This window comes from Dermacentor variabilis, chromosome 7 (assembly GCF_050947875.1).
Source record: "Dermacentor variabilis isolate Ectoservices chromosome 7, ASM5094787v1, whole genome shotgun sequence".
NCBI classification, from domain to species: Eukaryota; Metazoa; Arthropoda; class Arachnida; order Ixodida; family Ixodidae; genus Dermacentor; species Dermacentor variabilis.
This window is the reverse complement of record NC_134574.1, coordinates 174,580,283-174,608,110: the sequence shown is the minus strand read 5'-3', so window position 1 is coordinate 174,608,110 and position 27,828 is coordinate 174,580,283. Positions and strand designations below refer to the sequence as shown.

Below are 27,828 nucleotides of genomic sequence, written 5' to 3'. Positions count from 1 at the left end.
GCAGAAAAAAAAAAAAGTCATGAAACTCGCGAGAAGTTTCCAATTATAGGCCCACGCACAGAAACGGAAGCGACGTTGCGGCCGGCGACCGCTCTCCGCCCGGAATGCCCAACTAAATTTACAGCCGTGCCAGTGTTGGACTTGTTGGTCGATCGTCACTCTTCGTAGCGCCAGTTCCTCTCCCCTGGACACACATTGCGGCGCAGTGTCCACGCGTGACAAAAAGCTGAAGGCGTACTTGTCCATCGTTTGCGGACAGAAGAAAAGGGGTCGGGACTTTATGTCTCTAGTTGTGCAGATATTTTCACGAGTTAACGCAATCACTCCGTCATTTTCATAAGCGCGTGTTTAATTTGCCCCGCGAGATGTAGTCGAGCTGTAATCGCACTTGAAGAAAAGTTGATGGTGACGGGAACTTCCATCTTGCCGCCTTCCCCGCGTTTTCCTCTGAAATGTTGACGTCACTGATTGGTTCTACACCACATTTCGGCCTCCTCGCCTTCGCGATCTATGTGAACGAACCTTGACGCAGTCGTAGTGGAGTCGGACGATGCCACGGGTCGGCGATGCCGTGTTTCGCGCCCTATTTGACTTGCAGTGCGGAATGAATTAAAGTAAATGAAAAAAAAAAGAGCGCGCGCTGGCCACATACACGTGCATTCGCGTTGTTGAGCGCGCGAGCGTTTATAATCCGCGTAGCCCCTAAACGCGCTCTTGGAACGCCGAGTTGCTGCGAACGTTGTCGCGATTGGGGGCTCAATCCCATCGCTCGTGATCCGTTGTCAAGATTGGAGTCCGGCATGAATTAGTAAGTAGCTGGCCCATGCCGTCGTCCAACTTATACACGCTGAGGACGTTGATGTAGGGAAGGACTGCTTCTCATCGAGAACGAGCAATATGGGTTTATTTACCGTATTTAAATCAGTCTAACATGACTGTTTGAGAAAGTACATTAGTCTAACATGACTGCTTGAGAGAGTGTGTGCCCTGAGCAGCCGCACAACAGCGGTTTTTAAACACTCGGTCCTCTCCCGATACAAGGTGATGCGAACGTTCGTTTAGTCATCGCAAACTAGCCGCCTCTCTACGGCACGGTTTACACACACACACACACACACACACACGCACACACACAGGTGCGAAGGTCCGGAGCCGACGTCAGAGGGGCCCCGTAGACCTCGGAGCCGTCCCGGGTAGCGCGTTGTCTTGCGTCTTGGCCGGTGCGGGGGAAGCAGCGCAGAACGGCGTTCCCGCTGCAACTCGCGCACCCGTAGCAGATCAGGTCCGCGTTGGGGAGTTTGGGAACAATAGTTGGCCCGCCGAACTCATTCCGTCACAATGGCGATGAGGCTAGAGGTTGGCGGCGGTTTCAGCACAAAGCCTGCTTCACCGAACGCATCCTAGCTGAAGCGACGGAGAATGGAGGATGGGCGTCTTGTTCCCCGACACAAAGTCGATTTAGTCATGCTGTGGCTAGAGGTTGGCGGCGATGCTCCCGAGATATTGCTTCCCCAGTCGCAACTGGGTGGCAAACTTGCACTGCAGCTGGCCGTTCTTAACAACGTTCACCACACACCCGAGGTCGCTGGCGTGTTGGGTGTCCGCACTGTCTCGTTCAGCGCCGCGACGCTCGCAGCCGAGCGCTCTCGGGCGCTGAGGCTTGGAGGAGGCGAGAAAAATCATTTCGCGCTGCTAAATATGGTTTCTTGGTGATCTGTAAATGTGGCTGAAGCGCTGCGAGGCACAGAGTGCGCGCTCGCGCCAAGTTATTCCCCGCTTCCTTGTTTCCTCCGCACACATGCTCCCACTGCACTCACGTGGGTGTGTAGAGGCGAAATCTCGGTGCGAAACTTCATGTGCCGTGAACGCACAATATGTTACGAATAATTTACGTGCATTCGGGAAGGCATTGGCTAAGGAGTAAGTTCGGTTTCGTCAATGTAAAACAAGCGTTATACAGCGAGGCAAAAAAAAAAAAAAGAAGCATCAATTTAAAGAAAGCATTATTCGCACAGCGCAATAGCACGCAACATCAACACAGTCAACACGAAAAACAATTGAAATCAAAACTAAAAACAGAAAACAGGTACACAGGGAAGACACTAGTAAGTAGCACCCGGAGATAGTTGCACTACAGCGTTGGCGTACAAACGGGAAAACAGCCACATCGACGGCTGAACCAGCTCAACGCAAACGGCTAAAAGAAAGACAAGAAAATGAGGCAAGTAACAATTAGATTCCGCCAACGTAACATAACCTACAAGTTCACAGACAACACTGAATGGTGTGTGAGCCCACACATGATTTGTTTAGAAAAATATAGCAATAGACATACTGTAACTATACACTGTAGATACCACAAAATAAATGCATGACGATATAGAAAATTACAGTATAAAATAATGGCAAAATGTTCTAGGCACAGCCAGAAAATGGTCGGGGATATATCCACTGAAAATCTACCGCAAAACATTAAAAGAGAAGCAATGCGCACGTTGAAAGCTCGCACGGTCTGCCTTTTGCAGACGCCAGAGTCCCTAAGGTCCAAATGGTTTGATGGATGGATGCTGTCAGCGTCCCCGTTGGAACGGCGCGGTGGGTTGGCCAATCAAGCTCTTGTTATTATATTGCCCAATGTCCTACCTATGTTAAAAAGGGGAAAAAAAAGGAAGAAAAAAAAAACCCACGACGAATTCCCAGAGCCAAACTTTCTGAACTCCTATAGTGAACTTTATTTTTGCACGCCTCCATTGTTTGTCGTTTCCCTATTTCCACCAATCTTCCAATCGCCGCTTGTTAATCTGTACTGCGAACATGTTTACTTTGCCCTTGCTCTCGCTGAAACTAAGGGCTTCAAGGAGGCCGGAGATGCCTAAATCGACCGCTGGGCAGATATATGGATAGATGGATGGATGTTATGAGCGTCCCTTTGGAACGGGCCGGTGGGTTGCGCCACCAAGGTGACCCCCAGCTAACAGCGCCATCTCGAGGTCAGTGGCGTATCCAGGGGTGGGGCGGGACTACTGGGCTTCAACCCCCCTGATATTTCTTTCCCGGCCCGCGCCCCGTTGTCTTTTATGTCTTCCACGCCGCCTACGAACAAAGGCGCATATTCTTCTAACGCCCTCAGATGAGTAAGTACAGGGTGGTGCACGCCTTCGGGCAGACCAAGGGTCAGCTCACTGTAATAGTTGTGTTATTTGCGACAAGCACGGGAAACCCAACCGAGAGTGATGGAACCGTAGCCCCCGAAAATACGCGCCTGCTCGAGGCGCGCGTGCATTGGGGAAGCAAAACCTGCCAACGCGCGCAGTGCCGCAGGCCATGCTGCGACGTTTCGAGCTGACGCCGTCCGATCGAGGGCACACGTCATGTTTGGGCGGCGAATGGCGCGGAAGGACAAGCGCGGCAGCCCCGCGTGTGAGCCCCTTGCTTGTCCTGCAGCGCAACGCGCGTTTTCGTGTCCGACCCGATGGGTTCGTCACGGCGAGGCCCCCCGCACAGCCGCCTTTTGTCATCGCTCGACTGCGCGCTTCCTCCTCTCCCGTTCTTCGTAGACCCTGCGCACAGTTTCCATTTTTCGCGCTCTAAACTAGACCCTCGTTTGCTCTCCAGTCCACAACACCTCCTCAACGTTCCAATCTGCATGACGTTTCAAACAATAATTATACATGGATATGTGGCGCCAGTGTCGTACATGGGAGCTGCAAGGGTGCAGCCAGCGTGCGCTTTAGGGGGAATGCATCTGGCTAAACTTCCTCCTTCCGGATTTTTGTGCATTTTCCTCAAAATACGAATCCAACAATTCGCGGTAATCATGCACACATGCGGCTATTTATTGCTTACACAGGACGTAATAAACGAAGCGAAAGAAATCCACCCGTGACGGTAGCTGCACAATCGTGCGCTAGTGTAGTCCCTTTTAACGCGACAACGTTAAGGGCCCCGTGTCACTGAAAATCCGGCGTCCAACGTCGATGTGATTTGGGTAAAAAGAATTTCGAACCACGCATACACAGGCCCTCCTTGTGGCGCAAGGAAGTTATACTGAACTAATTGAATTTCTCATCTAATATACGTAGAAAAATCGTAAAGTACGACTTACATACAACCTACAGACATGATAGCGTCGGAGTGTAACTTGAATATACGAGAAAACACAAGCTTGTTACGCGAAAACTAAAAAAAAAAAAAGCTAGAAACCCCTCTTCCAGCGTTTCTGCCATTCACAGAACGGCCATGGCCTCCCAGATTAGCGCGCGCAAATCTCAAAGGCTATAAAAGCGGCGCATCCGGTTCCTTGCAACACCTCCAGATGGCGCTCCTCTCCGCTGCATCGATTTTGAAATATCAAAAGTAGAAAGCAGACCGTTATATGTGGCCTTCTTAGACATCACAGGAGCCTATGACAACGTAGACTGCAACATTTTGTGGAATGTTCTGGAAGGGGAACGTTTAGGCGACGATTGTCTACAGCTTTTGAGAGAGATTTACCTAGAAAATTCCGTTTGCGTTGAATGGGAAGGGATGAGGAGACAGGAGAAAGTTGATATCAACAAGGGACTGAGGCAGGGGTGCCCTTTATCCCCACTGCTGTTTATGTACTTGGTGAGGATGGAGAGGGCGCTAGAAGGAAGTAATATCGGGTTTAATCTCGTACAAACAGGCGGGTACAGTAGTAGAGCAGCAGCTTCCAAGTTTATTTTATGCTGACGAGATTGTGTTGCTAGCTAACAAGCAAAGTGATTTGCATCTGTGGACAGAAAGGCGAGAATTTAGGTTTGAGATTTAGTGTTCGAAAATCAGATGTTATGGTATTCAATGAAAACAGTGAACAGACACTTTACAGGGCCGGGAAATACCTCAGGTAAAACAAATATAAATATCTTGGTATACAGATAAACGAAGGCAACAGATATATGGAAACACAGGAAAAACAATAACAGTAAAGGGGAAGGGAAATGCAGCCATAATGAAGCCCAGAGCGCTGTGGGGATACAATAGGTACGCGGCGCTCCGGGGTATGTGGAAAGGTGTAATGTTTCCAGGACTTACTTTTGAAAATGCGGTTGTTTGCTTGAAATCAGAGTTATAATCAGGACTCGACGGGAACCAAAGGTCAGTGGGACGCCTCGCATTGGGCGCTCACGGGAACACTACAAATGGAGCTGTGCAGGGTGATATGGGCTGGACTAGTTTTGAAGTGAGGGAAGCTCGCAGTAAAATTGATTATGAAGAACGACTGAGGAATATGGAGGAAAATTAATGGGCTGGGAGAGTGTTGAGGTATTTGAACAGAAAGAATTTGAATTCACAGTGGAAGAAAAGAACTAGGAAGCTTGCTAGCAAGTCTGCGGCCTGTCTGGTGAGCATCGCATCAACAAAGAACGTCAAGTGGAAAGTCAGAGAGGCTGAGATAATCTCATGGGTGTCGGCAATGGAAAAGAAACCTGCCATGAGTAACTTCTAACTACAATAGGGTGTCGGAAAACTTGGTTGTGGAAATTCATCGTGGTTTTCTTTTTTAACCTAGGTAGGACATTAGGCAGTATAATAGCAAGAGCTTGGTGCCGCAACCCACCGCCCCGTTTCAGAAGGGTTATTACGGCAAATGTAGCCTATGAGTGGAAGAAGTGTGGACGAGAACGCGAGAAGGACGTTTTGCCCCGTCTCAGGCTCGCCTTGATACCTTTGAAATAAACCCCGGTTATTTCGTGACGTAATAGTGTTGATAGGTTGCTAGTGTTGATAGGTTGACAGGTTGTTGATAGGTGATAGTGTAATAGGTTGCAGGGTAATTGATGTAACGACGGACTCGGAGCTATCTATTCTTCACCGGAGTCGTCGCCTCGCCGGACCTTTGCCTGCTGACATGTCCAACGACGGAGACGTTCACAGTCCGATGTCTGCTTCTCGGGGATTCATGCCTGCTGGTACGTGGCGCTACTACCGAGAACCTCGATTTTTCTCTGGGAAAGCAGGTGAAGATGTGGACGAGTGGCTTGGGCATTACCAACGAGTAAGCAAATCCAACGATTGGGACACTACCGACCAACTAACCAACGTTGTCTTCGCACTTACTGACACTGCCCTGATGTGGTTTGAAAATCACTACGTGGAAGCGTTTCTTCGTTGAGCCATAGAAATATTTCGGTGATTCAGGCGCAAAAAAGGAACGCGCAGAACACACCTTGGCACAGAGAGCACAGCTACCAGGTGAGACCTACATCGAGGAGATTTTGAAAGTGTGTTAGCAAGCCAGCGCAATAATTTCGGAGGAAGACAAAGTCAGGCACCTACTTAAGGGCATAGCAGAAGATGTCTACAATTTGCTGATCGGCAAGGACAGTCTCGCTTCAGTGCCTGACGTCATGAAGCACTGCCGTGCGTTCTAGGCACTGGAGATGCGCCGTATATAACGCCAAAGTTATAACGTATAACGCCACTATGCGGCGAACCAGGAGACTTCCTACACACCCGCCTCACGTGCCCCATCTTCCCTCATCCCCCGTCACCTGTCATGGTGGAGTCTTACTGGGAGACTCCCCTGACCTGCACTTCCGCTCAAGGCCAGCGCCGGATCATCTCCAGTGCTACGAGGAGGATGGGCTCTCCTTCGCTTTGTGCCGCCCCCTCACGGTGCCGCCACGTAGGGGGCATGTCGTTGGCAATGAATGTTTCCATTACCACCTCTCTCTCGCCAGTCAGCTCTTGAGCAGCACCATCTCCCGCGCACTGCCGCCTCTTTCTCGGCAACGCACCGTTTTAGGAACGAGCTTGTCTGCTTACCAGATGTCTGTACATCGCATCCTTCGCCCCTTGCCAACGCCATTCTTTTGTTGCTTTCTCATTGTGACGTGGATCTCGGCCTGAGGTGCAACCGCGCGAAGGCACCGCGTGTGGATAGGCCGTGGTGCTAAGCGCGCTGCCGCGGTGTCTGCCACGTTGAGGTACGAGGTCGCCGGTTTGAGTGCCCTTCTCCGACCATCGCGTTCCTCCGAGTTGAGTGCAATGGGCATGAAAGTGCATGTGTGTGTGTGCATACGACCTGACACCGTGCATATATTCGAGAACTCGGTTGGCCACCACTGACCTTCCAAAGCGGCGCCTCCTCTGTTAGACACACGTGGCAGCCCGGCGAGTTGTTAATAGAGAAATGTTATTTCTGCTGTGTTCGTAAATTACGTTTCAAGGATACCACTCCTGTTGTGAGGAAAGGCGTTGTAAATTAGAAGAGGCGCAAAAACTGAACTCGGGCGGGGCTGACGCCACCTTCCCGCACCAGCTCACCGTAACGTCGTGGATTTTGACGGCGTCTCCTGCTCTCTCTTATGTTGGTGACCGCGCGTACTACGCGTACGCTGTGTTCTTCTCTGAGAGCGCCAACTGTTGAGCCGCAGTATAGAGAAATATACCTTAGAATCCGTGACTTCACACTGACGTATAGGCGCTGGGGTTTCGGCGCGAAATATGAAAAATTGAACTTTGACCTTCAAATACCAGCGCGTAAAAAAAGGAAGAAAAAAGAAAAGAAAAACAAGGGTTGAAGATAGAGACAATACATGATGCTCTGTCTCTTTACATGCATATTGTTGTACTTTTTTTTTTTGTTGTTGACGCGCTGATATTTGACGATCATGAATAACCAACTAGCCTGAATTTCAGCTCTGGTGAACTTCGACCTTTGCTTCGTCTACTAATAGTCAGCCTATCACCGCGAAATAAACTAAAATGTGGTTTTGAAGGAATGCTTTATCAGTTCAAGCTGATTCTGTTCAGTTTGTTTGATGACGGTCACGTTAGTCGCAGCGGGCGAGTTGCGCGCTTTACGTGTCCACTGTTTCTTAGTTTTCGATGACGACGATGATGATCATGATTTATTGACATCCCCATTGAAACGGGGCGGTGACAAATATTCGCTAGCCTGCTTTCTTTGATCAGGTATGCGGCACATGTTTTTCATTCTAGCGTTTTTTTTTTTTTTTTTGTACGCATCTCCTCAACCTTTTTTCCTCTCAAAGCTTCCCTACCTACCTTGTACCGCTACCTATGCCTGTAGCAGACCTGGTCGTAACAATCTCTTCCCTGCTTTCTTTCCACCAATACTCTGAGCGTCTCTTGCTTATTTCGACTGCTGATTGTGGTTAATGCTTCCGTCCACTTCAAATCCAAGCGCTTCTACAAGGAGTACGTTACCTACGGGTTCCACTGAGTAGTGAATCCCTTCGCATTCCATTAGGATGGCCTGAGCGGTGTCCGGATTTTTCGCTACAGCATTCACATGGCTCAACTTGTTGCGAATATTTGCTGCGGTATGCTTTTGACCTTAAACAACCAGCTCGATCCACAAATGTCAAGGCACTGCCCGTCGTGTTATCGTACAGATTTTCCCTTCTAATTTCTTTCTTCCCGTTCTTGTAATTCTCCGTGGTCATTTTTCTTTCTATTCCTTGTATCCAATTAGCTGTCTGTTTCGCTCACTTTCTGATGATTTCTGGTTGTCTACCTACAGTTTCAGTAACCTATACTTGGTTGCCAACTTTCTTGACCTCTTCCTCCATTCTGTGTCCACGCTTTCTAGGTATAGATACTTGTGCACGTTAGCCGCCCATTTATTTTGATCCATGTTTCTAAGTCTTTCTTCAAAACTAATTTCGCTCCGCGCTTCTCTGACTTCAAACGAGGCCTAACTCATGTTTCCCTACACTGCCTCATTTGTGGTTTTACCGTGGGCCCCGAAAGCTAACCGGCACACCAATACGTATGGGCAGCTGGGCTAGTTGGTTATGATTAGCATTATGAAACATCGTTCCAGCGCACAATTGAACAAGGACGAGAAGAGAAAGACAACACGAACGCCGGACTTCAACTGAATTTTATTCACGGAAAACAGAGCTTTATGTACACAGGGGGAGGGAGTGGGGGGCTGCTAGTGCGCAGGACCACTCAGAAAATATTTCCTTGGTCTAGGCAACGGTCATCATCAAACCAAAATAAGAAAAAAGCCTTTCCCTCTCTTTTTCAGTGCAATCTTGCTCATCTGCCGCCCTGCCTAGCCGATTCGACGCGCCCGTTTGCCCTGAGATAATCAAGTTCTTTTTTCCCGAGTACAACAGAAGGAGCACTGACACAGTAATCGTTTTCATTGGAGATACAAAACGCTTCAAAAATTTCCCCGTTTTTCTGATTGCTATATTTGCGCGACACACGTGTTCGTTCGAAAAACGCCCTGGTTTTTCGCACCGACCGTTGGTTAGGTTCGAACCCAGATAAGATACCCGATTTTAAGCTTAGAATGGATTTTGCGAACGTTGGCGCTCGTACCATTGCTCCTGTCCGGATCCCACGCACCACCTCATATGTGTTGTGGCCCCAAAGTGCCCTCTGTTTCATTATTGCTGCATTCCGCTTCCCCTTTATTTTCAGATTATCTTGGCGGGTGCTTGAGTAAATCGGTCTTTCGTTTATGTATTCGCAAAGGTATTCATATTGCTTGGCTATGGGTATGACTTGTTTAATTGAATCCACGTAATTATCCGTCTCTTCATTACAGATAATCATTCCCGATTTCTCGGTACCGAACGCCTATATTTTTCGCTGCGTTGCCACAGATATTCGCAAGCGTCTGAATCCCTTTCATTGTCCGCTAGTAGCACTATGTCGTTCGCATACATCAGTCCAAGGAGCTTGTGCTGCACCATTTGTCCATTACGCACGTAGAATCAATCAAACACTAATTTACTGTTTTCCAGTCTTCTTTCTATGCCCTTAACGCAAGGTGCGAACAACAGTGAGTTGCAGAGGACATCCTTGCTTCAGTCCTTGGTGAATTTCCACCACTCCATTGCAATTACCATGCACTTTTTACTCGGTTAATTGTCTCTATATGCCTCCCTCAGCAGCTCCACGAAATCGTCATTGATGCCTTCATTCTTGAGAATATCACATAACAATTCCCGGTCTACGTTGTCGTAGGCCCCTTTAATATATAGAAATACTATCCGAAAAGGTCTATTCTGAGCTGAAATTTCTATCCACTGAGTTAGTTCATATTGTCACGGGTATAAAACTATTTACACGATGTATTTACGAGAGATACATAAACAGCAGCTGAGAATCCCGAGAGGCCGTTGCCACTTCGTCGTCTTTACCGTCGTCGTCATCGTCCTCTTTTCCCGATGTAACACGACCCCCAGCGGAAAGAGCACCGTCCCGGTGCTTCAGACGGGGCCATCGGTAAAGGCATTGTAAGGCTTAAGCCGAGAAACGTGTACGACGTCAGATGATGTGGAACCGGTTGGCATGACGGAGGTCACGGGTGTTATCTCGTGACATTGGCTACTTGACGTAGAACGCGGTAAGGGCCTTTATAGCACGGAGGGAGTTTCTCGGAGAGCCCCACTCGGCGGCCAGGGGACCAAAGTAGTACGAGAGAGCCTGGTGAAAAGTATGTGTCACGATGGCGGCGATTGTAAGCGCGCCGTTGAGTCTCCTGCAAAGCCAACAAACGAGTACGTGCAAGCTGACGCGCATGGTCAGCGTGGCCAAGGGCGTCGCGGGCATACTCGGTCCTCTAATCCCGTACCAAGGGGAGTGAAGCGTCCAATTGTAATACAGGGTCACGACCGAAGAGCAAGTAAAAGGGGGAATGCCCAGCAGTGCCGTGGCGTGATGAATTATAGGCGAACGTGACGTAGGGCAGCGCCACATCCCAGTCCTTGTGGTCGGGTGAAACCTATTTCGATAGCATGTCAGTAATAGTCCCATTAAGTTCCTCAGTAAGGCCGTTTGTTTCCGGATGATAGGAGGTAGCCAGTTTGTGACATGAGCGTGGGATATCAGCGATGACTTGGGAGCGGAAAGTGCGGTCGGTGAGGAGCTGTCGCGGGGTGCCATGCCCTAAAATGATATCCCGGAGTAGGAAATCTGCGACGTCGGTTGCGCAGCTCGTGGGAAATGTCCGCCGAGTGATGGCATAGCGCATCGCGTAATTAGTAGCGACGGCGATCCACCTGTTGCCGACGCTGGACTCGGGGAAAGGGTCAAGGAGATCCAAACCCACGCGGAAGAATGGCTCAGGTGGAATGTCGATCGGCTGTAAGTACCCGGCAGGAAGCATTGCTGGCTTTTTCCGATGTCGGCATGGCTTGCAAGCAGCTACATAGCGCCGTTCGGAGCGTGCGAGGCCAGGCCAGTAGAAGCGGTGGCGCATGCGGTCGTATGTGTGCGCAACCCTAAGGTGTCCGGAAGTAGGGGCGTCATGAAGCTCCTGAAGCACGGCGGAGCGGAGGTGTTGAGGAACGACAAAGGGAAGAGGAAGACCGTCAGGATGGAAATTGCGTCGGTGCAATATCCCGTCGTTGAGGATGAACCACCGCAACGATGGATCAGTAGGAGCAGATTCTGTGCGGTCAATCAGGGTCCTCAAAGTAGCGTCATGGCGTTGCTCATTGGCCATATCCAAAAGCTGGGAAATGGAAAGAACACTTGCGGAAGGGTGTTCTTCGGACGTGGGTACAGGGTAACGGGACAAGCAGTCGGTGTCCTTGTGTAGGCGACCAGACCTATACACCACAGAATAGGAATACTCTTGTAACCGCAAAACCCATCGTCCAAGCCCCCCTGTGGGATCTTTTAAGCACGAAAGTCAACAGAGGTTGTGGTAGTCCATTGCGATAGAAAAGGGTCTGGCGTATAAATAGGGGCGGAATTTCGCTACTGCCCACACAAGGGCCAAACATTCGCGCTCGGTAATAGAGTAATTACACTCCGCAAGTGACAAAAGACGGCTAGCGTACGCGATGACACATTCATGGCCGTGTTGAACTTGTGCCAAGACGGCACCGATTTCGTGGCCACTGGCATCGGTGCGCACCTCTGTAGGGGCTGAAGGAGCGAGGTGTCATAGAATCGGTGGGGCGGTAAGGCGAGAAAAGGCGGTGGCCTGAGCGGCTCCCCATGAAAACGGCGCACTTTTCTTCGGGATATCAGTTAGAGGGCGTGCTACGGTAGCAAAATCTTTAACAAAGCGGCGGAAGTGAGAGCAAAGGCCCACGAAACTTCGGACATCTTTTTCGGACTGTGGAACAGGAAACTCTTTCACAGCGCTAATTTTCTCCGGGTCCGGTCGGATGCCAGTCGCATTAAGGACAGTAAGCTCACGTCGGCCGACGTTGCATTTCTTGGAGTTGAGCTGTAGACCGGCCTTGCGAAGCACAGCAAGTACAGCTGAAAGGCGCTCGATGTGTGTGTTGAATGTGGGTGAAAACGCAATAACATCATGGGGGTAACAGAGGCAAGTCGACCACTTGAATCCTTGGAATAATAATGAGTCCATCATACGCTCTAAGGTAGCCGAAGCGTTGAATAACCCAAGAGGCATAACTTTGGAAAGACCATCAGGCGTTATGGTCTTTTCACGATCGACATCATCCACCGCGATTTGCCAATATCCACACCGTAAGCCGATGGACGAAAAATACTGTGCCCCGTATAGGCAATCGAGGGCGTCATCGATTCGAGGTAGTGGGTCCTTCTTCGTGATGCAGTTAAGGTGGCGGTAATCGACGCAGAATCTCCATGCGCCGTCCTTCTTTTTGACCAGCGCGACAGGTGGCGCTCAGGAGCTTGACGATGGCTCAACGATGTCTTTCGCTAGCACCTTGTCCACTTTCGTTTTGATGGCGTGGCGCTCCGCAGCTGAAACTCGGTAAGGTCGTCGACGGATGGGTGGATTATAGCCTGTATGTATACGATGTTTGACGACGTCTGGCCTAAGGGTCGGTTGTTCAGGTCGAATATGCCTCTGTACTAAAGCAATACACTGCAGAGGTGTTCAGCCTCCGCAGATGAGAGATTCGGGGCGATCATTTTCCGAATGTCGTCAGTACAATTGGCAGACCTGAAAGGCTCACAGGAAGCGTCGACTGCAAAAGTCTCAACGGAGCTAACGTCTAACGCAGTGATCGTAGCCAGGGTGATGTCTTTAGGCAGAATTGGCTTAGTGAGTCCGAAATTCACCACAGGGTGATACGTGCGATTGTCTGTGACCCTCAGTATGCGGGACGCTGTGGGTGGGAACGATGGCAGATATAGGAGCGGAGATGTAATGACCGTCGGGAACTGGAATAGAAGGCGACATTTCGATATGTGTTAAGACCTCTGGTGGAACGTGAACAAAACCAATCGGTCTGAGGTGAATTTAGTGTGGTGTCGGAGGAACGTCCAATAGAGGCGTGTCAAGACGCACAGTACTTGAGGAACAATCGATGAGCGGTGAACGGGCAGAGAGGAATTCTAGGCGTAGTATGAGATCATGGGAGCATTGGTCCAGCACAGTGAAAAGGACGACAGTATGGCGGCCGGAAATGCTCACACGGGCAGTACACATTCCGTTTACGGTCACCGTGCTGCCGTCGGCGATTCGTACGAATCGAGTAACGCCAGGCGTAACAATTTTCCTTAAATGGCGGCGAAGGCGGCTGTTCATAATCGCTAGGTGTGCTCCGGTATCAGTGCTGTGACATGTGTACCATCAACTTGGACGTCAAAAAGGTTATGTCTCGTAAACAGCGTCAAAGGAGGATCTTGCGGCGAGTCCGACATTGCAGCACCACTTCGAGGTGCCGCATTGCCTAGTTTTCCTGCTGAGACGGTCCTGTATAGGTCAGCGAGGGCGAGCGCTGAAGCAGAGGCGGACGTGACTGGCGACGTTAAGGGCGAGCGAGCATTGCGGCGTGTCGACGTAGTGGCATCGGAAGCGTCGTAGAAGCGACGGGGGGTGAAGAGCTTCAGGGCGAACTTGAATTTCAGGAGGTGTTTCCGAGGCGGGGACGGCCAACGGCTCCGGCAGTGACGGGAAATGTGGCCGATTCGGCCGCAGCAGAAGCAGATCGGCCTTTCGTCAGGTGTGCGCCAGTACGATAGATTCCGGGCAGTGTAGGGATAACGGGACTGCGATATGACCAAGGCATAGCAGCAAGACCTAGGACGCCTCAAGGAGCAGGCGCTGGGAAGACTGATATTAGCGATTTCCTGGCGAACCACGGACTGAGTCAGCGATATCGTCGCAGCAGTGTTGTTCTCTAAGCGTCTGCCCGGTCTGAACCCATTCTGTAGTTCGCACAGTAAATAATTTTGCTCCACCCACTTCGACAGTTCTAATTTTATGGCTTGCCTTGCCATTCTATATATCACCGACGTTACTGTAACTGGCCTGTACGAGCTCGTCTTACCCTTGTCACCTTTGCCTTTGTATGTGAGGTTCATCTTGCTTTCCCGCCATCTAGCGGGAATTTTCTTCGTTCTAAGCACTTGCTCTATGGCATTAGTCAGCAGTGCCTTGCTCTTCGGACCGAGGTTTTTGATTAGCTCTATTGGGATTTCATCGAGTCCTACTTACGTGTTAGTTCGGATGGATGGATGGAGGGATGGACATCATTTAGTCCTACATTTAGTAGGACTAACTTTAGTCGCTAGTAGGAGTAAATTTAGTCGCTGCTACATTTAGTGTTACATAGTTTTCATGTTCCGTTAGGTACTCAGGCGTGATTAACATAAAAAATCATGGCTGCCGATTTTTCGTTACTAAACTTCAAACGTAATCTGTATCCCTCTTTACCGCAGATATCCATCAATCCCTGCAAATCTTCCTTGTTGTCAGCCATAATTTCTATATCATCTGCGTACAGCAGGCCTGGTAATGACTGTTCAATCCATTCACCTTGCTTGAAAAAAGAAAGGTTGAAGACGAGTCCTCTCCCCTCTAATTTGGTCTCGAATCCTTGCAATTACAACATGAACAACAAAGGTTACAAGTACCAGCATGAACCAACTGGCCTAGCAAGCAGCACTTTGACAGAGGGCACCCTTGCCTAAGCTCCCGTTGTATCCTTATAGGCTCAGATACTCTTTCTTTTTACATTTTATGAGCACCTTGCTACTTCTATAGATATCTCTTAAAAGATTAGTTGCTCCATCCTGCACATCTAATGTGCCCAGTATGTCCCACAAAGCCTCTTGGATTGCACTGCCGTAGGCTCCCTTGATATCCAGAAATGACAGCCATAGGGGCATGCGTTCCTTTTTTATTTCGATACAAAAAAAGCAGTCTGTCGCATGGCGTCAGTTACAAACTAGGATGTATCCGGTACTTGCGCTCTCGCACGTTATATATCCGGATATATATCAAACGGACAAATGCAACAAATGTGAATCTAGAGCCACTCTGGAGCATATACTATGAGAAGGCGTAAGTAAGAACAACGAGAACGCGGCCTCTAGCAACAGCTTTCGCAGGCGCTGGGTGGCCGCGCTACTCAGCCCCGCCCTCGAGGATCAACTGTGGGCCGTCCAGCGGGCCGAGGATGCCGCCAGGACCCGTGAAATCCTGGCCTTCACCTACGCGGGGCCTTTGGCTCTTCCGACAAACTCGCAGGACACGCAATAAAGTTATTTCCTCCCCCTCCATCTTCCACATCTAGTGTGCCCAGTATGTCCCACAAAGCCTCTTGGATTGCACTGTCGTAGGCTCCCTTGATATCCAGAAAGGACAGCCATAGGGGCATGCGTTCCTTTTTCTATTTTGATACACCGCGTGAATGAGAACAAATTGTCCTCAACCTCATTTTTTCCGGAAACCATTTTGTAGTTCCCCCAACACCTCCTCGCTCTCCACCCATGCCTGTAGTCTGTCCTTTATAATCTGCATCACCACTCAGTAAACCAGTGACGTCACTGTTATGGGACGGTAGCTGTGTACGTCGGCTTTGTCCCTCTTTCCCTTATTATCGTGCTCATCGTTCTAATGGCGTTTTTCATTGGTCCATCCGGAGCGGCCGCCGAAATCCTCGAGCGAGCACTCGGGTTGTACAAATCCGAATGGGCCAGCAGAACGCAATAACGCTCCGCGGGGGATCACACAGGAAGTCTGCGTACACATGACACAAGCCGGTTCCTGAAACCATGCCCGACTTCCGCTCTGTACGTTTCCACAGCAATGAAAGTCGCCGTCCCTTGTGCGTAATTTGACCGCGGCAGTCGCAGATCTAGTCCGTCATTTCAGTGTCCCGCCCGCAAGGATTGTGCATGGACAACGTACATAGAAGGCTTCGTGCAGCATCTACGTCACCTCGTAATCGCCGTCGTCCGGGCTCTCATCGCTAGACGCGAGCTCTACAGCAGCACCGAACGCACGCAGCCATTTTGCGAAGCAATACGATGTTGTGCGAGCCGACAGGTTACCGATTTCGTTTGAAGACGGAAGTGAGGCGAGCTATTTCCGCCCGAATCCGCGCCTCGGTGGCGGAGCAAGTGAGAGCGATCCGGCGCGGAGCGAGTTGATCCGAAACGACCAGTGAAAAACGCCATTAGTCTCGGGGGCTTTACCGTCCACTATTGTTTTGCTCCGGTGCTGACATACGGGGCAGAGACTTGTAGACTAACAAAGAAGCTCAAAAACAAGTTGAGGACCACGCAAAGAGCGATGGAACGAAGAATTCTATGCATAACGTTAAGAGACAGAAAGAGAACGGTTTGGATTAGAGAGCAAACTGGTATAGCCGATATTCTAATCGATATTAAGAGAAAAAAAAATGGAGCTGGGGCAGGTCATGTAATGCGCCGGTTAGATAACCGTTGGACCATTAGGGTTACAGAATGGGTACCAAGAGAAGGGAAACGCAGTCGAGGACGGCAGAAGACTAGGTGGAGCGATGAAATGAGGAAATTCGCGGGCGCTAGTTGGAATCGGTTGGCTCAAGACAGGTGTAATTGGAGATCGCAGGGAGAGGCCTTCGTCCTGCAGTGGACATAAGATAGACTGCTGCTGATGGTGATGATTGTTTCGCTCACTACCTCTCTTAATAATTGCTTCGATTCTGGGCCCAATGCCTTTATTAACATAATTGGGATGCCATCAGGAGCTTTCGACATGCCGCTAGCAACTCTTCTCTCTGGTCTTTCCCACTCTCGTTTGTTCGGTTCCGCGCTCGCAGCACCACCTGGTGCAGGTCGACGGCCAGAGAGCTCGTCTTTCTGAAAAACCTCACGATGCCAAGTACGACTCCATCAGTGACCGCAGAGAAGCAGCGCCAGTGTTTCCGCTCTTCGTCTCTTTCTTTGCCCCGGAGCAGGCCAACAGAATCAGATTACGCGCCTGCGCGCAAAGCCCCACCTGGGTTCGATAACCACGATAGGCTGCAGGAGCTATTATAAAGAGCAACCCTTTAGGGCTTAGCGGAATGAACTAAAAAAAAAAAAAGATGCACGCAAGGGAAAGAGCCGTTGTCCGTCGTGATTAGCAGCGGGGTCGCTTGCGGTCTCAAGCTGCGACAGCAAACGACGGAGCAGCTGCCGCTCGGAGGCTTCCTTTTCCCAACCGCTCGGACAAGAACCGTGCCTTGCCGTGCATCCTGCCCCCTCGCAGGCACACCTGAGCACGAGGGCGGCAGTCGCCGCGTTTTTTCGGGGTCACGGCTTTCTCTGACCGACGAGCACACCCGCCACGCATCGCCGCCGGCCGCGTGCCGTCGTCCTGCTCGCGGAGGGGACGCGACGCTCCGCTGGCCCCTGCCGCCGGCGTACTTGCGGGCCCTGTGGCTTGCGCGTCGATGCCCTCTGCTTGCGCGTCCCGTCCGGTTGCGTCATTGCCGTCAGTGTGCGCGCATGCGGCGGGTGCAGTGTACACTCGAACGGTATACAGGACGGGGCACTCCCGATCTGTGGTGTACAGTCGCACGTAACTGCAGCATACTGCAAGTTAAATGACCCGGAAAGAACAACAAGTACGCACATGAGGCCAGCGTTTAACAAATAGCCGAAGCACTATTTAGGAGTTCCATCCGCTAACATTTCGCAAGGTACCGGCTTCCTGTGTGGAGAGGATGGAGCCACGTGACACTGGACAAGAAAAATTCTGGACATGGTTTCGTGTAATGGGAAGGGTGTGCGGATAGTGAGGCTAAATCAAGTTCGAATCGAAATCTGCTAGTGAATCGAATCGATTTTCGATTAATGAACATCTCACGGCGTTAGCAAGTTTCTGGCGCTATGTTAGGAACAAATGAGCAGTTCGCATACTCGTGGCTCTACGGCGAGTGTGAATGATAGCGGTTTAGCTTCAAAAAATCTGGCTCCACTACGTAGCTTGTAGTGCTTTATAACTGTTGGGAAAATATTTGTATTCAGGAATAAACGACTATTTGGTTCGAATATCGAATCGAATTTTGCAATCTTGTATTAGTTATTCGAGAGCTTCAAATATATTCGCACGCCCCTAGACAATAGATGCAACAGCACATCCTGGCAAAACGGGCGCTTAAAGTTAGAAAGCATAAAGGAACGTGTCGCACGAATCGCGGCGGCCGCGCATTCCGCCGCCACTTCTGTCGTGGCCACTTGGAGGACAGAAGGTCCAATAGAACACGCGTGTAAGTCTGTACTGTCACTCTATACTCTGGTCCATCGGTAGGGCCCCCTATCCCACAGGTTGGCATCTCATTGGTCCGGCGGTCCTGGTGAACATTTTTGCTTTTATTGTCGGGTCATTTATTTACGTGTCTATCTCTTTCGGTGAATCCTAGTCTTGTTAAATGGACGCCAAAGAGAAAATTGATTTCTTCTGTATCAATAAACTTATACAATATCAAAAAAGTTGCAGTAAAGTTTCACTTGGTGAACGCGGGTGAGGCGCAAGCGTGTGGGTGCTACAGCGCACACGACGCTATCGACCCTCGGTGCGCCTTGACGCCTACACTGTCCGCATCGCAGATCGTATTCAAGACGGATCGCGCGGTCGCGCCGTATGCAGCAGCTGCCAGAGTAGAACGCGGCGTTCCAAACATTCGCTTACTATCTAAATTACCTAGTGGGGTGTTAGCGCGCAGAGGTAAACATGAACACTTCACACGCGATGACAGCGGACACACGCTGTCAGAGCCGTTGTCAGATGGGAAGAGAACTTGGCACGGGAAGGTGCCGTGTCCATGAGCTTTCGTGTACTCATCAGCCAAACATAATTCGATACATTGACCCCGGCTCTCCCTCTCTCCCCCTCTACCCATTTTACCAGTGCTGACATATGGGGCAGAGACTTGGAGACTGACAAAGAAGCTTGAGAAGAAATTAAGGACCGCGCAAGGAGCGATGGAACGAAGGATGCTAGGCATAAGGGACAGAAAGAGAGCGGTTTGGACCAAACGCCTATAGACGGTATTCTACACACGATATTGACCGCAAATAACGACGGGGACAGCGGAAGAAAACACAAAAAACGACACGGGCGGTAACTTTCAACTGGTTTATTCACGGCAACCCATGGGCACATATAGACAAACAGAACATGCGCAGAACGCAGCAAACATATGACTCCTCCCAGTCAAAGATTGTAAAATGGGGAGTAGTGATGCTCTGCTTAGAATCGGCTCTCCGCAACTCGTGTGTGCACAGGATGCCAGCTTGCCTTTGACAATCAGATTTCCCGTCCGTATACGGCAGGGTTCCCTGACTCGACGGTAACGCCAGTGGTGGAAACCCTCCTGCAGAAGGTAAAAGGATCTAGGAGCAAGACCGTAAGAGCTGAAGTGGTACCGTATATTCACAGGGTCACTCACAACCTAAGGAAGGTGGCAGGCAGGTTTGGCGTCCCCCTTGTCTTTTCAGCGCCTTCTAAGCTGGTGGGGTTCTGCCCTCGCACATCCCGTGATCCTAAAGGAAGGCAAGGTTGTGGCAAGAACCATACCAAGCCGTGGGCAAAATGCAATGTAGGAGTTGTGTACGAAATCCCCCTGGCGTGTGGCAACTCCTGTATACATAGGGCAGACAGGACGGTGCCTGAATGATCGAGCCAGAGAACATGAACAAAAGTTAACGAAAGATGAATTGGCGCACTCGCCTGGGCCCGCTGCAATACCTGCCCCTGTGCACCACTTTTCTAGGGGATAAAGATTCTAGGGAGAAGCCAGGACCAGACTGCACGCAAACTGATGGAGGCATATCACATTAAAAAAAAAAAAAAGGGCCAAGACTGCGTTAGTGACACTTTCATTAGGTTGTTTCAATCGGAGATCGCTTTCTTTTGATAATTGGTTGCCCCTCAAGGCTGATGAGTGTTCTCGTTTGCTGCATTCTGCGCATGTTCTATTTGTCTATATAGGCCCACGGGTTGCCGTGAATAAACCAGTTGAGTTTCCGCCCGTGTCGTTCTTGTGTTCTCTTCCGCTGTCCCCGTCTTTATTTGCGGTCAATGTGATATGCAGTAAACACCAACTAGGCCAAACTGAAGTTCTGACGAAAATCTAATTGACATCAAGAGAAAAAAGATGGAGCTGGGCAAGTCATGTAATGTGCCGGTTAGATAATTAGATAACCGTTGGACCATTACGGTTACAGAATGGGTACAAAGAGAAGGGAAGCGCAGTCGAGGACGGCAGAAGACTAGGTAGAGCGATGAAATGAGGAAATTCGCGGGCGCTAGTTGGAATCGGTTGGCGCAGGACAGGGGCAGTTGGGAGATCGCAGGGAGAGGCCTTCGTCCTGCAGTGGACATAAAACTGGCTGACGATGAACCCGCTCTCTTAAGCATCGCACGGCGGAAGCCTCGACCATCAGTGCCTCGTACTGTTCTTCTGTTGGTTGAGCAAGCACTGTTGCGTACTGCGGCTACGTCGGCGGCGCAAACGGGACGGGCGCGCACGTGCCTCCACGACCCCTGTCGGAAGTCGTCGTGCCGGCGCTCCCTTTGTTGCCGCGGGCCGATTCGCCGGACACAGTTGCCATTTAAAATCACTGTCTTTCCTCTCGATACGCACGCGATTTTCACATTGTTTTAATGCATCTCGACGTTTTTCTTCTTCAGCTCTTGGGAGGCGCGCGCGTGGCCAGCTCGCAGCCTGGCGAGCAGGCCGCCGCCGCGCACGTCTCCGTGGGGTGTGCATTGCTGGCGTCAGCCTTTCGTTCCGCTGCAGCGAAAGTGCGGCCATAGTGCGGCGCTGACGTCGGCCGCCGACGCAGGAAGGATGCGTGTACGGACGTGCCTCAGCGGCGTAGAGCGCGCAGTGCAAATAAAGATATTATTCGCGACCAGCGGAAACGTGGCTTGATGTGAAAGAAGGAAGGCCCGGTGGGACGAGCAGGTGTAGACAAAAAGGATCGGGTGCTGCCGCCGTAGCGGGAACGCCGAAACCGCGAGGTTCAAAGTCTTTGCGAACAGCGGTGGGTCCCCAGCCAGCGCTCGCTGCTTATCAGGCAACTCGTAAATTTTTTGCACTCGCCCGCCGAGGACGTCGACGCCCTGGGTGGTGCAGCCGTCGCTGCTTCTCCGAGTCCCGCTTCTTTCTTTTTCCTATCGGACAGCACATTCGAACATTTTTGCCTTATCTATATACACGCGCCCCTAACTACGCCTATCGCTCGCTGTCCTGAGCGGCTGCCGTCTGGAACGCGCGCGAGCTATCCTCATCCGGCGCGTTGTAAACCGCTTTATTGCGGGCGTAGGGCAGCGAGGCAGGCCTCAGGTGCCCCCTTTCTCGAAGCGGGTTGTAAAGAAGGCTTGTGACCGCGTGTCCTGTCTCTCCTGCGGCGTCTAGCGGGCTTCGGAGTTTCGTCTTTTCGGGATCTTGCTATCATCACTCAAGTTGTGTGCATCGTGTAGGCTCCGAACACAAGTAATCGTGGGGTTGACTTGATTGCTTGTAAGAACAGATTAGCTTTTGCAGATCAGCCGATGCAGTGGCTGTTCACGCTATAGCCAACAATTAGCTTTTGGCCAGCAGTAGTGCGAATAGTGCTCCCGTTTCGCTCTAAGGGATGGTTTTGCTTATGTAGGCCCTGTTACACTTGGTTGTGTCATTTGAACCTCTAGTGTTTGGAATAAAGGTGGTTGGGCCTAGATTTCGCAACTTCGTTTGATTGGGCCCTTCCTATCGCATTACTTCAGCACCTTCCTGTTCATTGTCTGGTCTGCAGCTCTAGTGGTCCAAACAGCATCAACAGGATACAGAGGTCCCTTGCACACGCTTTTGAAATGCTTTGTCTACTCTCTCCAATTCTGGGACAGGTGGCCTAGCCGTTCTCATTGGCTGTCCCTCCTACCTTTGCTCTTGCTTTCGGGCTGTAACCGGGCCCTCTCTCCCTGCTATTTCTCTTTCATTTCTGTGCTCCAGAGTGACGTTTTGGTTATGGTATTTCCTGTCTGCCTGCTGCTGCCATTCGGTTCAAGCTTGCGTACTAGCTTCACTTCCAGGAAACTGCATGCTCTCATTTTTCTTTTTTCTTTTTGGGCCCACCATTGCCAAAGCAGATGTGTAGAGCACACATTAATGTGGCGTGCAGTTCGGTCCACAGAGCAGCCAGGCACAATGCGAAATCCACAGGTGGCTGGCTGACTCTCGATGGGCCACATCACTGCATAGCCTGCCTGGAAAACACGAAGAGCAAATGGAAAGAGATGCGTGCCTTTCTCTTAGTTTATTGTTTTTCGAGCTTGCTGACTGCCTTGTATGTCAAGCGGAAAGAGTGAGCAATGTGACACATGACAAAGCTGGAGCGGAGGATAGATTAGCGTGTGTGGAGGGAGTAAGAAGAGGGACATGAAAAGTAAAAAATGAACAAGTGCAGCGGCCAAAAAATGTTGAACCTGTGCTCTAGTTGCAGCAACTCTACCCAGTGGAGTGCATGAGCTCGCATGCTTTTCTGCTTGCTGACTTTTCCCTCGATCACCCCCCCCCCCCCCCCCCGTAGAGAGGCTCCGCCTCCGCTGCTGTGTCCTCTGGTCGACCTCGACCAGAGTGGAAGCAACTGGGGGGGAAAAAAGGTCTGGCTTTCCGTCTCTCTCTCCCTCTCTTGCTCTTGTTCTGCCTTTTTTACTTTGTGTTGCCTCAAAAAGCATTCTCTACACATTCACTCCGATAGCGAAAGCCATTCTGTAATATTTTTTCCTTGAAACCTCTCAATTCGAGTTGCTTGAATTGAGATTCTGTGGATTTTCTTTCTTTGATCAAAAGCCTCATCTCTGCTTGAGTTTGCTTGACGGCGCTCGTTACTTGAGTTGTGTACTTGCGAAAAGTGAACAGGTAGACTAAGCACATGGAAGTGAAGCAAAGAAAAGATTGGTTTTGATGCTTGAAGGACTAATTCTGAAATGTGAAGTTTACGTTTATTCATGTAGATGGTTTTCCTTGCAAACATTACAGAATTTTTAGCTTGCTTAAGCTGTATAACAAGGAATTGTTTATTGAAAAGGTTGCTTTGATTGCAAACAGTGCTGGATAAAGCCTTGCAGGCACTTATGGAGTTGTATGCCAACCAGTGGCGTAGCCAGGAATTTTTGGGGGGGCGGCCCCATCCTCAGAATGGGCAGGGGGAGGAGGGGTGCTTTGCAGGTGGCATCCTGCCTGGTACACAGAAATTTCTCCGGCTATGCCCCTGATGCAAACTGATTTACAGGGATTTATGTATAGCTTGTTCAGCTACTTACAGTGTTTGTTGGCAGTCTGTAAATCTGTGCTGTTAGAAACTTGTGTCACGAAAAGAATGCTTAATTTCTGCCTTATATGCCTTCCATATGTGCATATCTTTACCTTCTCTCCACTAACATGCACACCAGGTCTCTGAGCTCATCTCTATGCTAGCTTGTGAATGCACCCATTGGTTCAGCTCTGTTCTGTGTTCAACTGCTTGTGTTTTTTCAAGCACTAAAGAAATATGTCCCATTACTTAAATGTGTCTGGATAACAGCGAGATCCACTTGAGCTGTTGCTTTGGCATATAAATGAGGTTCACTGAAGGTTCAACCTGAGTGCTCTAGAATTTGTACTTGTCACATAAAAGCATGTATGTTGAGTTCCTGGAGTTCGGTACTGATTTTTGGCTGATTTGGCAGTGCTCATAAAGATGACGGACACAGACAAAGTGTGTGATTTCAAAGTATTGCCAAGTGATGCGCTGTTTCTGTCACTTTGCCTGTGGGTCCCTTGTCAGAAAGAGATGCAAGCAGTGCTGGTTTACATCACTTTGGCTGTGTCTGTCATTGTTGTTGATGCTACAGTTTTGCTTTCTTTTGCACACTGAGGGTCACACAACACATGGCTGCTTCATTGAAGAAGTAACTGCAAGGATATTACAATATGGCCGGTAACAGTTGTACCTTTTGCCGCTCAGGAGTATGGGGGGTGGCAGGTGTTCTGCCCGCCTTAACTCCTCCTCTCCCCACGTCCAGTGAAGCATGCTGGAGGGAGGAGGAGGCCAGCCAACAAGAAAAGCAGGCGTAGTGGCATCCCAGGGTGCAGCGCTCAGGTGGAACGGAGTCTCCGTGCTTGAATGGACAGATGTCAGTGCGGGCAGAGGGGAGATGAGGGAGGCTTTGAGAGGGCAGAGTCTCATTGTCACCTTTTCACCTCTGGGTGCCTCTGTGCTGACGGAGTTGCAATGTCTTTGTCTATGTGCTGCTCTCTGTCTGTTTGATGAGTCCTGTTCGAATGACAGCATCTCTCCCTTCTGATGGTTTGACGGTGTGCAGGGATGATTTTCTGCTCCTGCCGCCAGCTAGATGGCTGGCCAGTTCATTAAATGCAAGCTTTTTATACATATTTGCATTGGTACAGTTCCTTCATCCATGTAAGCTTTGCAAACATGCTTCATCTTTCAATTATGCATAATGGCTGTTTTGATTGGTAATTATGCCACTGAATATGCTGCTGGTGGCATTGAGTGAGCTTTGTAATCACTGAAGTGGTGTTAATTGTGCAGTGCTGTCCACTGTTACAGGGTACATGCAGGTGCTTATAAAGCCATTGTAACATGAATTCTTCTACTTTACTGAGGGAAAAGCAAAGCTGTTAGGATGCATTAGGATGACATCTGTGCATTAAAAAATAGTCTGCATGCATTCATGCCATATTTAAGCTGTCCTAGGTAGCCCAATTGTTCTAAAGGTTGACTATGCTGTATGTAGCGCACATTCGGCTTGGTTGCAATCTTAATGGATTGCAAGGCTGCTGTTTTTGCAACAAAAAAGAAATTTTATTGATGCGCCATAATTTTATATCTAGCTTTTTTCTTGCTATCACTGTGCAGCCTCTAAACAAAGGCCTAGTGTGGATCAAGTGTTTATTGGAGGGGGTTGGCATTGCTAAATAGAGCACTGGGCATGGGTTGACCTGAAAGTTCTGGGCTGGGCTCGGGCCTAGGAGCTTCGGGCTTGCGTCGAGCCCAGACCTCAGTTGGGCCCAGATTAGGCCTAGACATGCTATATGTAACTCCACGAAACTGAAGACTAAAAACTGCCGCCCTATGCAAATTTTAGGTCAGTGGTGTCTGTCTGTTTTTGGGAAAGTCGAGGCAGGCGGGCCACGACACAGCAGCTGCATGCTGCATAGATTAGTGTACATACTTTTGGTCACGGAGAAAAACGGTACCCTTTCTTTCTTTCTTGTGCCATGTGACCCAATCTACCAACTCGAGCCACTGCATATGTCCTCGTGGTCACATTAGTTTATCCTGTGCTAGTCGTGTCATTCTCATAATGCTGTCGTACCATCGCCATCATTTCAGAAGCGTCATCAAACTGTCGTCAACAGTATATTGGTGCAGAACTAAAATGTAGCACGGCCGTTCATATAACACTTTAAAGCACAAGCATGGCGATCAGTGGATGTACTTTTCAATTTCTTCCTCCCTAATTGTAAGTAGACGTTGTGCCACTCCCTGTGGCTGTTGCCAGCCTGATCCCTCCCTATTTTCCTAACTGTCCATTGCATATGTGTGTTTTCATACCAAATATTCGAATAATAATCTGTGCATATTCGGCTAGCAGTGAAATGAAATGTTTGTTTTTGTCACATTTAATGTAGCCAGCAAGAGGGGATACAGGGCAAGAAGGTGCTTTGATGCAGCTTGAAGATTGTCCTGTGCCCGTTGATTACATGATAGTATTTCTCAATGACCGGAAACTTGACCTAACTTTGCATAGGCTCAAAGGCTAATGCGTCGGAACAGAACTGGGCCAGGTTGAGCCGAAATCTTTTGGGCCCAGGCCTGGCATGGGCCAGGTTAAAAATCACTGGGCCAGGCTTGGTTGGGCCAACGCATGGTACATTTTGGCTCGGGCCTAGCTAGGGCCAAGCCTGGGCCTTAAACACAGGCTTGTGCAGTCCTCTAATGCTGAAACAGTGTGGAGAAGGAAAGTGGTGCAAGAAAACATTTATATCCTGGTTGGTATTCATAATTTTCATGATGTTCATCATCGGCGGGCCTCTTCTTTTTTATTGTTCTTGTTCTTATTGTTACTTGATGGGCATTCTGCTTATCAGGCTTTCCAAGTACAACACTACAGTGATGAGTGCAATGCTCGAAATGAGGTCATCTAGGTAAACAAGGCAGAAAGTTCAATTGAAATGGACATACCACATATGTTACAGTCACATTGATTCCTTGCCTTTTGGCTGTGTTGAGTGGGCACCATTGTTTTTTATCATTGTTCTTGTCTGGCATGACTAAGGGAGCAGGACACAGCAGATTGGGCCGTCCTCTCACATGCGAAGCACTGCCCCTCCATGTTTATTACTTTGCTAAAACAAGTTGGACAGAGGTGACATTTAAGATGGAGACAAACAAATGGCACCTGGGACCTGCCATTGCACTAGGATCTTGCACAGAGTGAGTCATAATAGGGGAGCAGTCGGATCTCTGAGCAACAGTGATCCCATGTTTTCACCAGTTTTTGCAGCTACATCATGGGCAAATGGACATCATTTTTGTGGGCATCATGGGCATTCAGTGCAGCTGTTGCTGCAGAACTGAATGTCGTTGAATCGAGCTGTCATTGTTGAGTGGCTGCAACAGGTGTACTGTAGCCGCAGCAAGTTGCGGGGAAAGGAGGGGACGACAGGGCTGCAAATGGGGGTTTTCGTCTGTTTGCCAAGCACTCGTGGAGTGAGACAGCCACTTGGGTATGGGCCTTTATCAGAGTACACTTTCTCCCCTTGTGGGGCCATGCCGACGACGTGGGCAGTATCAAACGACGATAAGGCTCAGCTAATCTTGCCTCATGCGCAACGCAAGGCCAGCCTCTCTCTGATGAGGCGGCCCCGCCCTAGCTGCCATTTAAAGGCACACTGGGTCATGACTGGTGTTCACAGTAGCCTTTGATCTCTTTGCACCAGGCATGAGTGCAAGTGTTGCGTAACAGCCGATTCTCAGTTGCATAAAAAATTCGAAGTAGGTATTGCTAAAGTCTTTATGGCTCCAAGTTCTTAGTAAAGACAACCGTTAATTTTTCTTTTCCCTCTTCTTTTCATCCAGGTCAGCAATGGAGGAGGAAACGAGCTATCTTTGCTCTTGGAGCAGCAGAGGGATCGCATCCAGGTATGTTGGGCTTTCACGGAGGCTTTTTGCCCTTTGGCATGGTGGGGCTTAGCTTGCTTTGGAAAGCTTTTATGTGTCACTGTTACAACGCTTCATTCTGTGTTCCAGGGACTATCATAAAATTCTATTCCAGCTACTGCAAGAACTTGTGGACAGAGCATAACAAATTATCTAGTTACCAATTGCAAGAATGGCATATGAAATGAACCCCATCATTGCCTCTTTCTATATTGTACTAGAATCGAAATATTTAAGAATGGTGTAGAGGACATAATGACGTTCAGAGTAGACAAGCACATTGTTGGTCACTATGAAATGATGGAACAAAGAAAGGGAGACAAATAAACAAACTCTTTAACATGGAAGGTCTCCTGCAACCTCAAGGAGGTCATAGTATTAGTATTTGTCGTAGTACACTTCAGTGCCTTGATAATGAAGTGCTTGATTTCTCCGAAATATGTTGTTGTA

The 27,828-nt window shown here is 49.5% G+C and overlaps 1 protein-coding gene across 2 annotated transcripts in view; it reads left to right on the top strand.

Moving 5' to 3' along the window:
* The window catches only part of LOC142588514 (uncharacterized), a 210,578-nt gene that overhangs the window by 135,801 nt on the left and 46,949 nt on the right, over positions 1-27,828 (top strand). For both annotated transcript variants that reach the window (XM_075700330.1, XM_075700331.1), the window contains exon 4: positions 27,298-27,360. In XM_075700330.1, the coding sequence (XP_075556445.1) occupies positions 27,298-27,360 (63 nt within the window). The remainder of the gene's footprint in view (positions 1-27,297; positions 27,361-27,828) is intronic.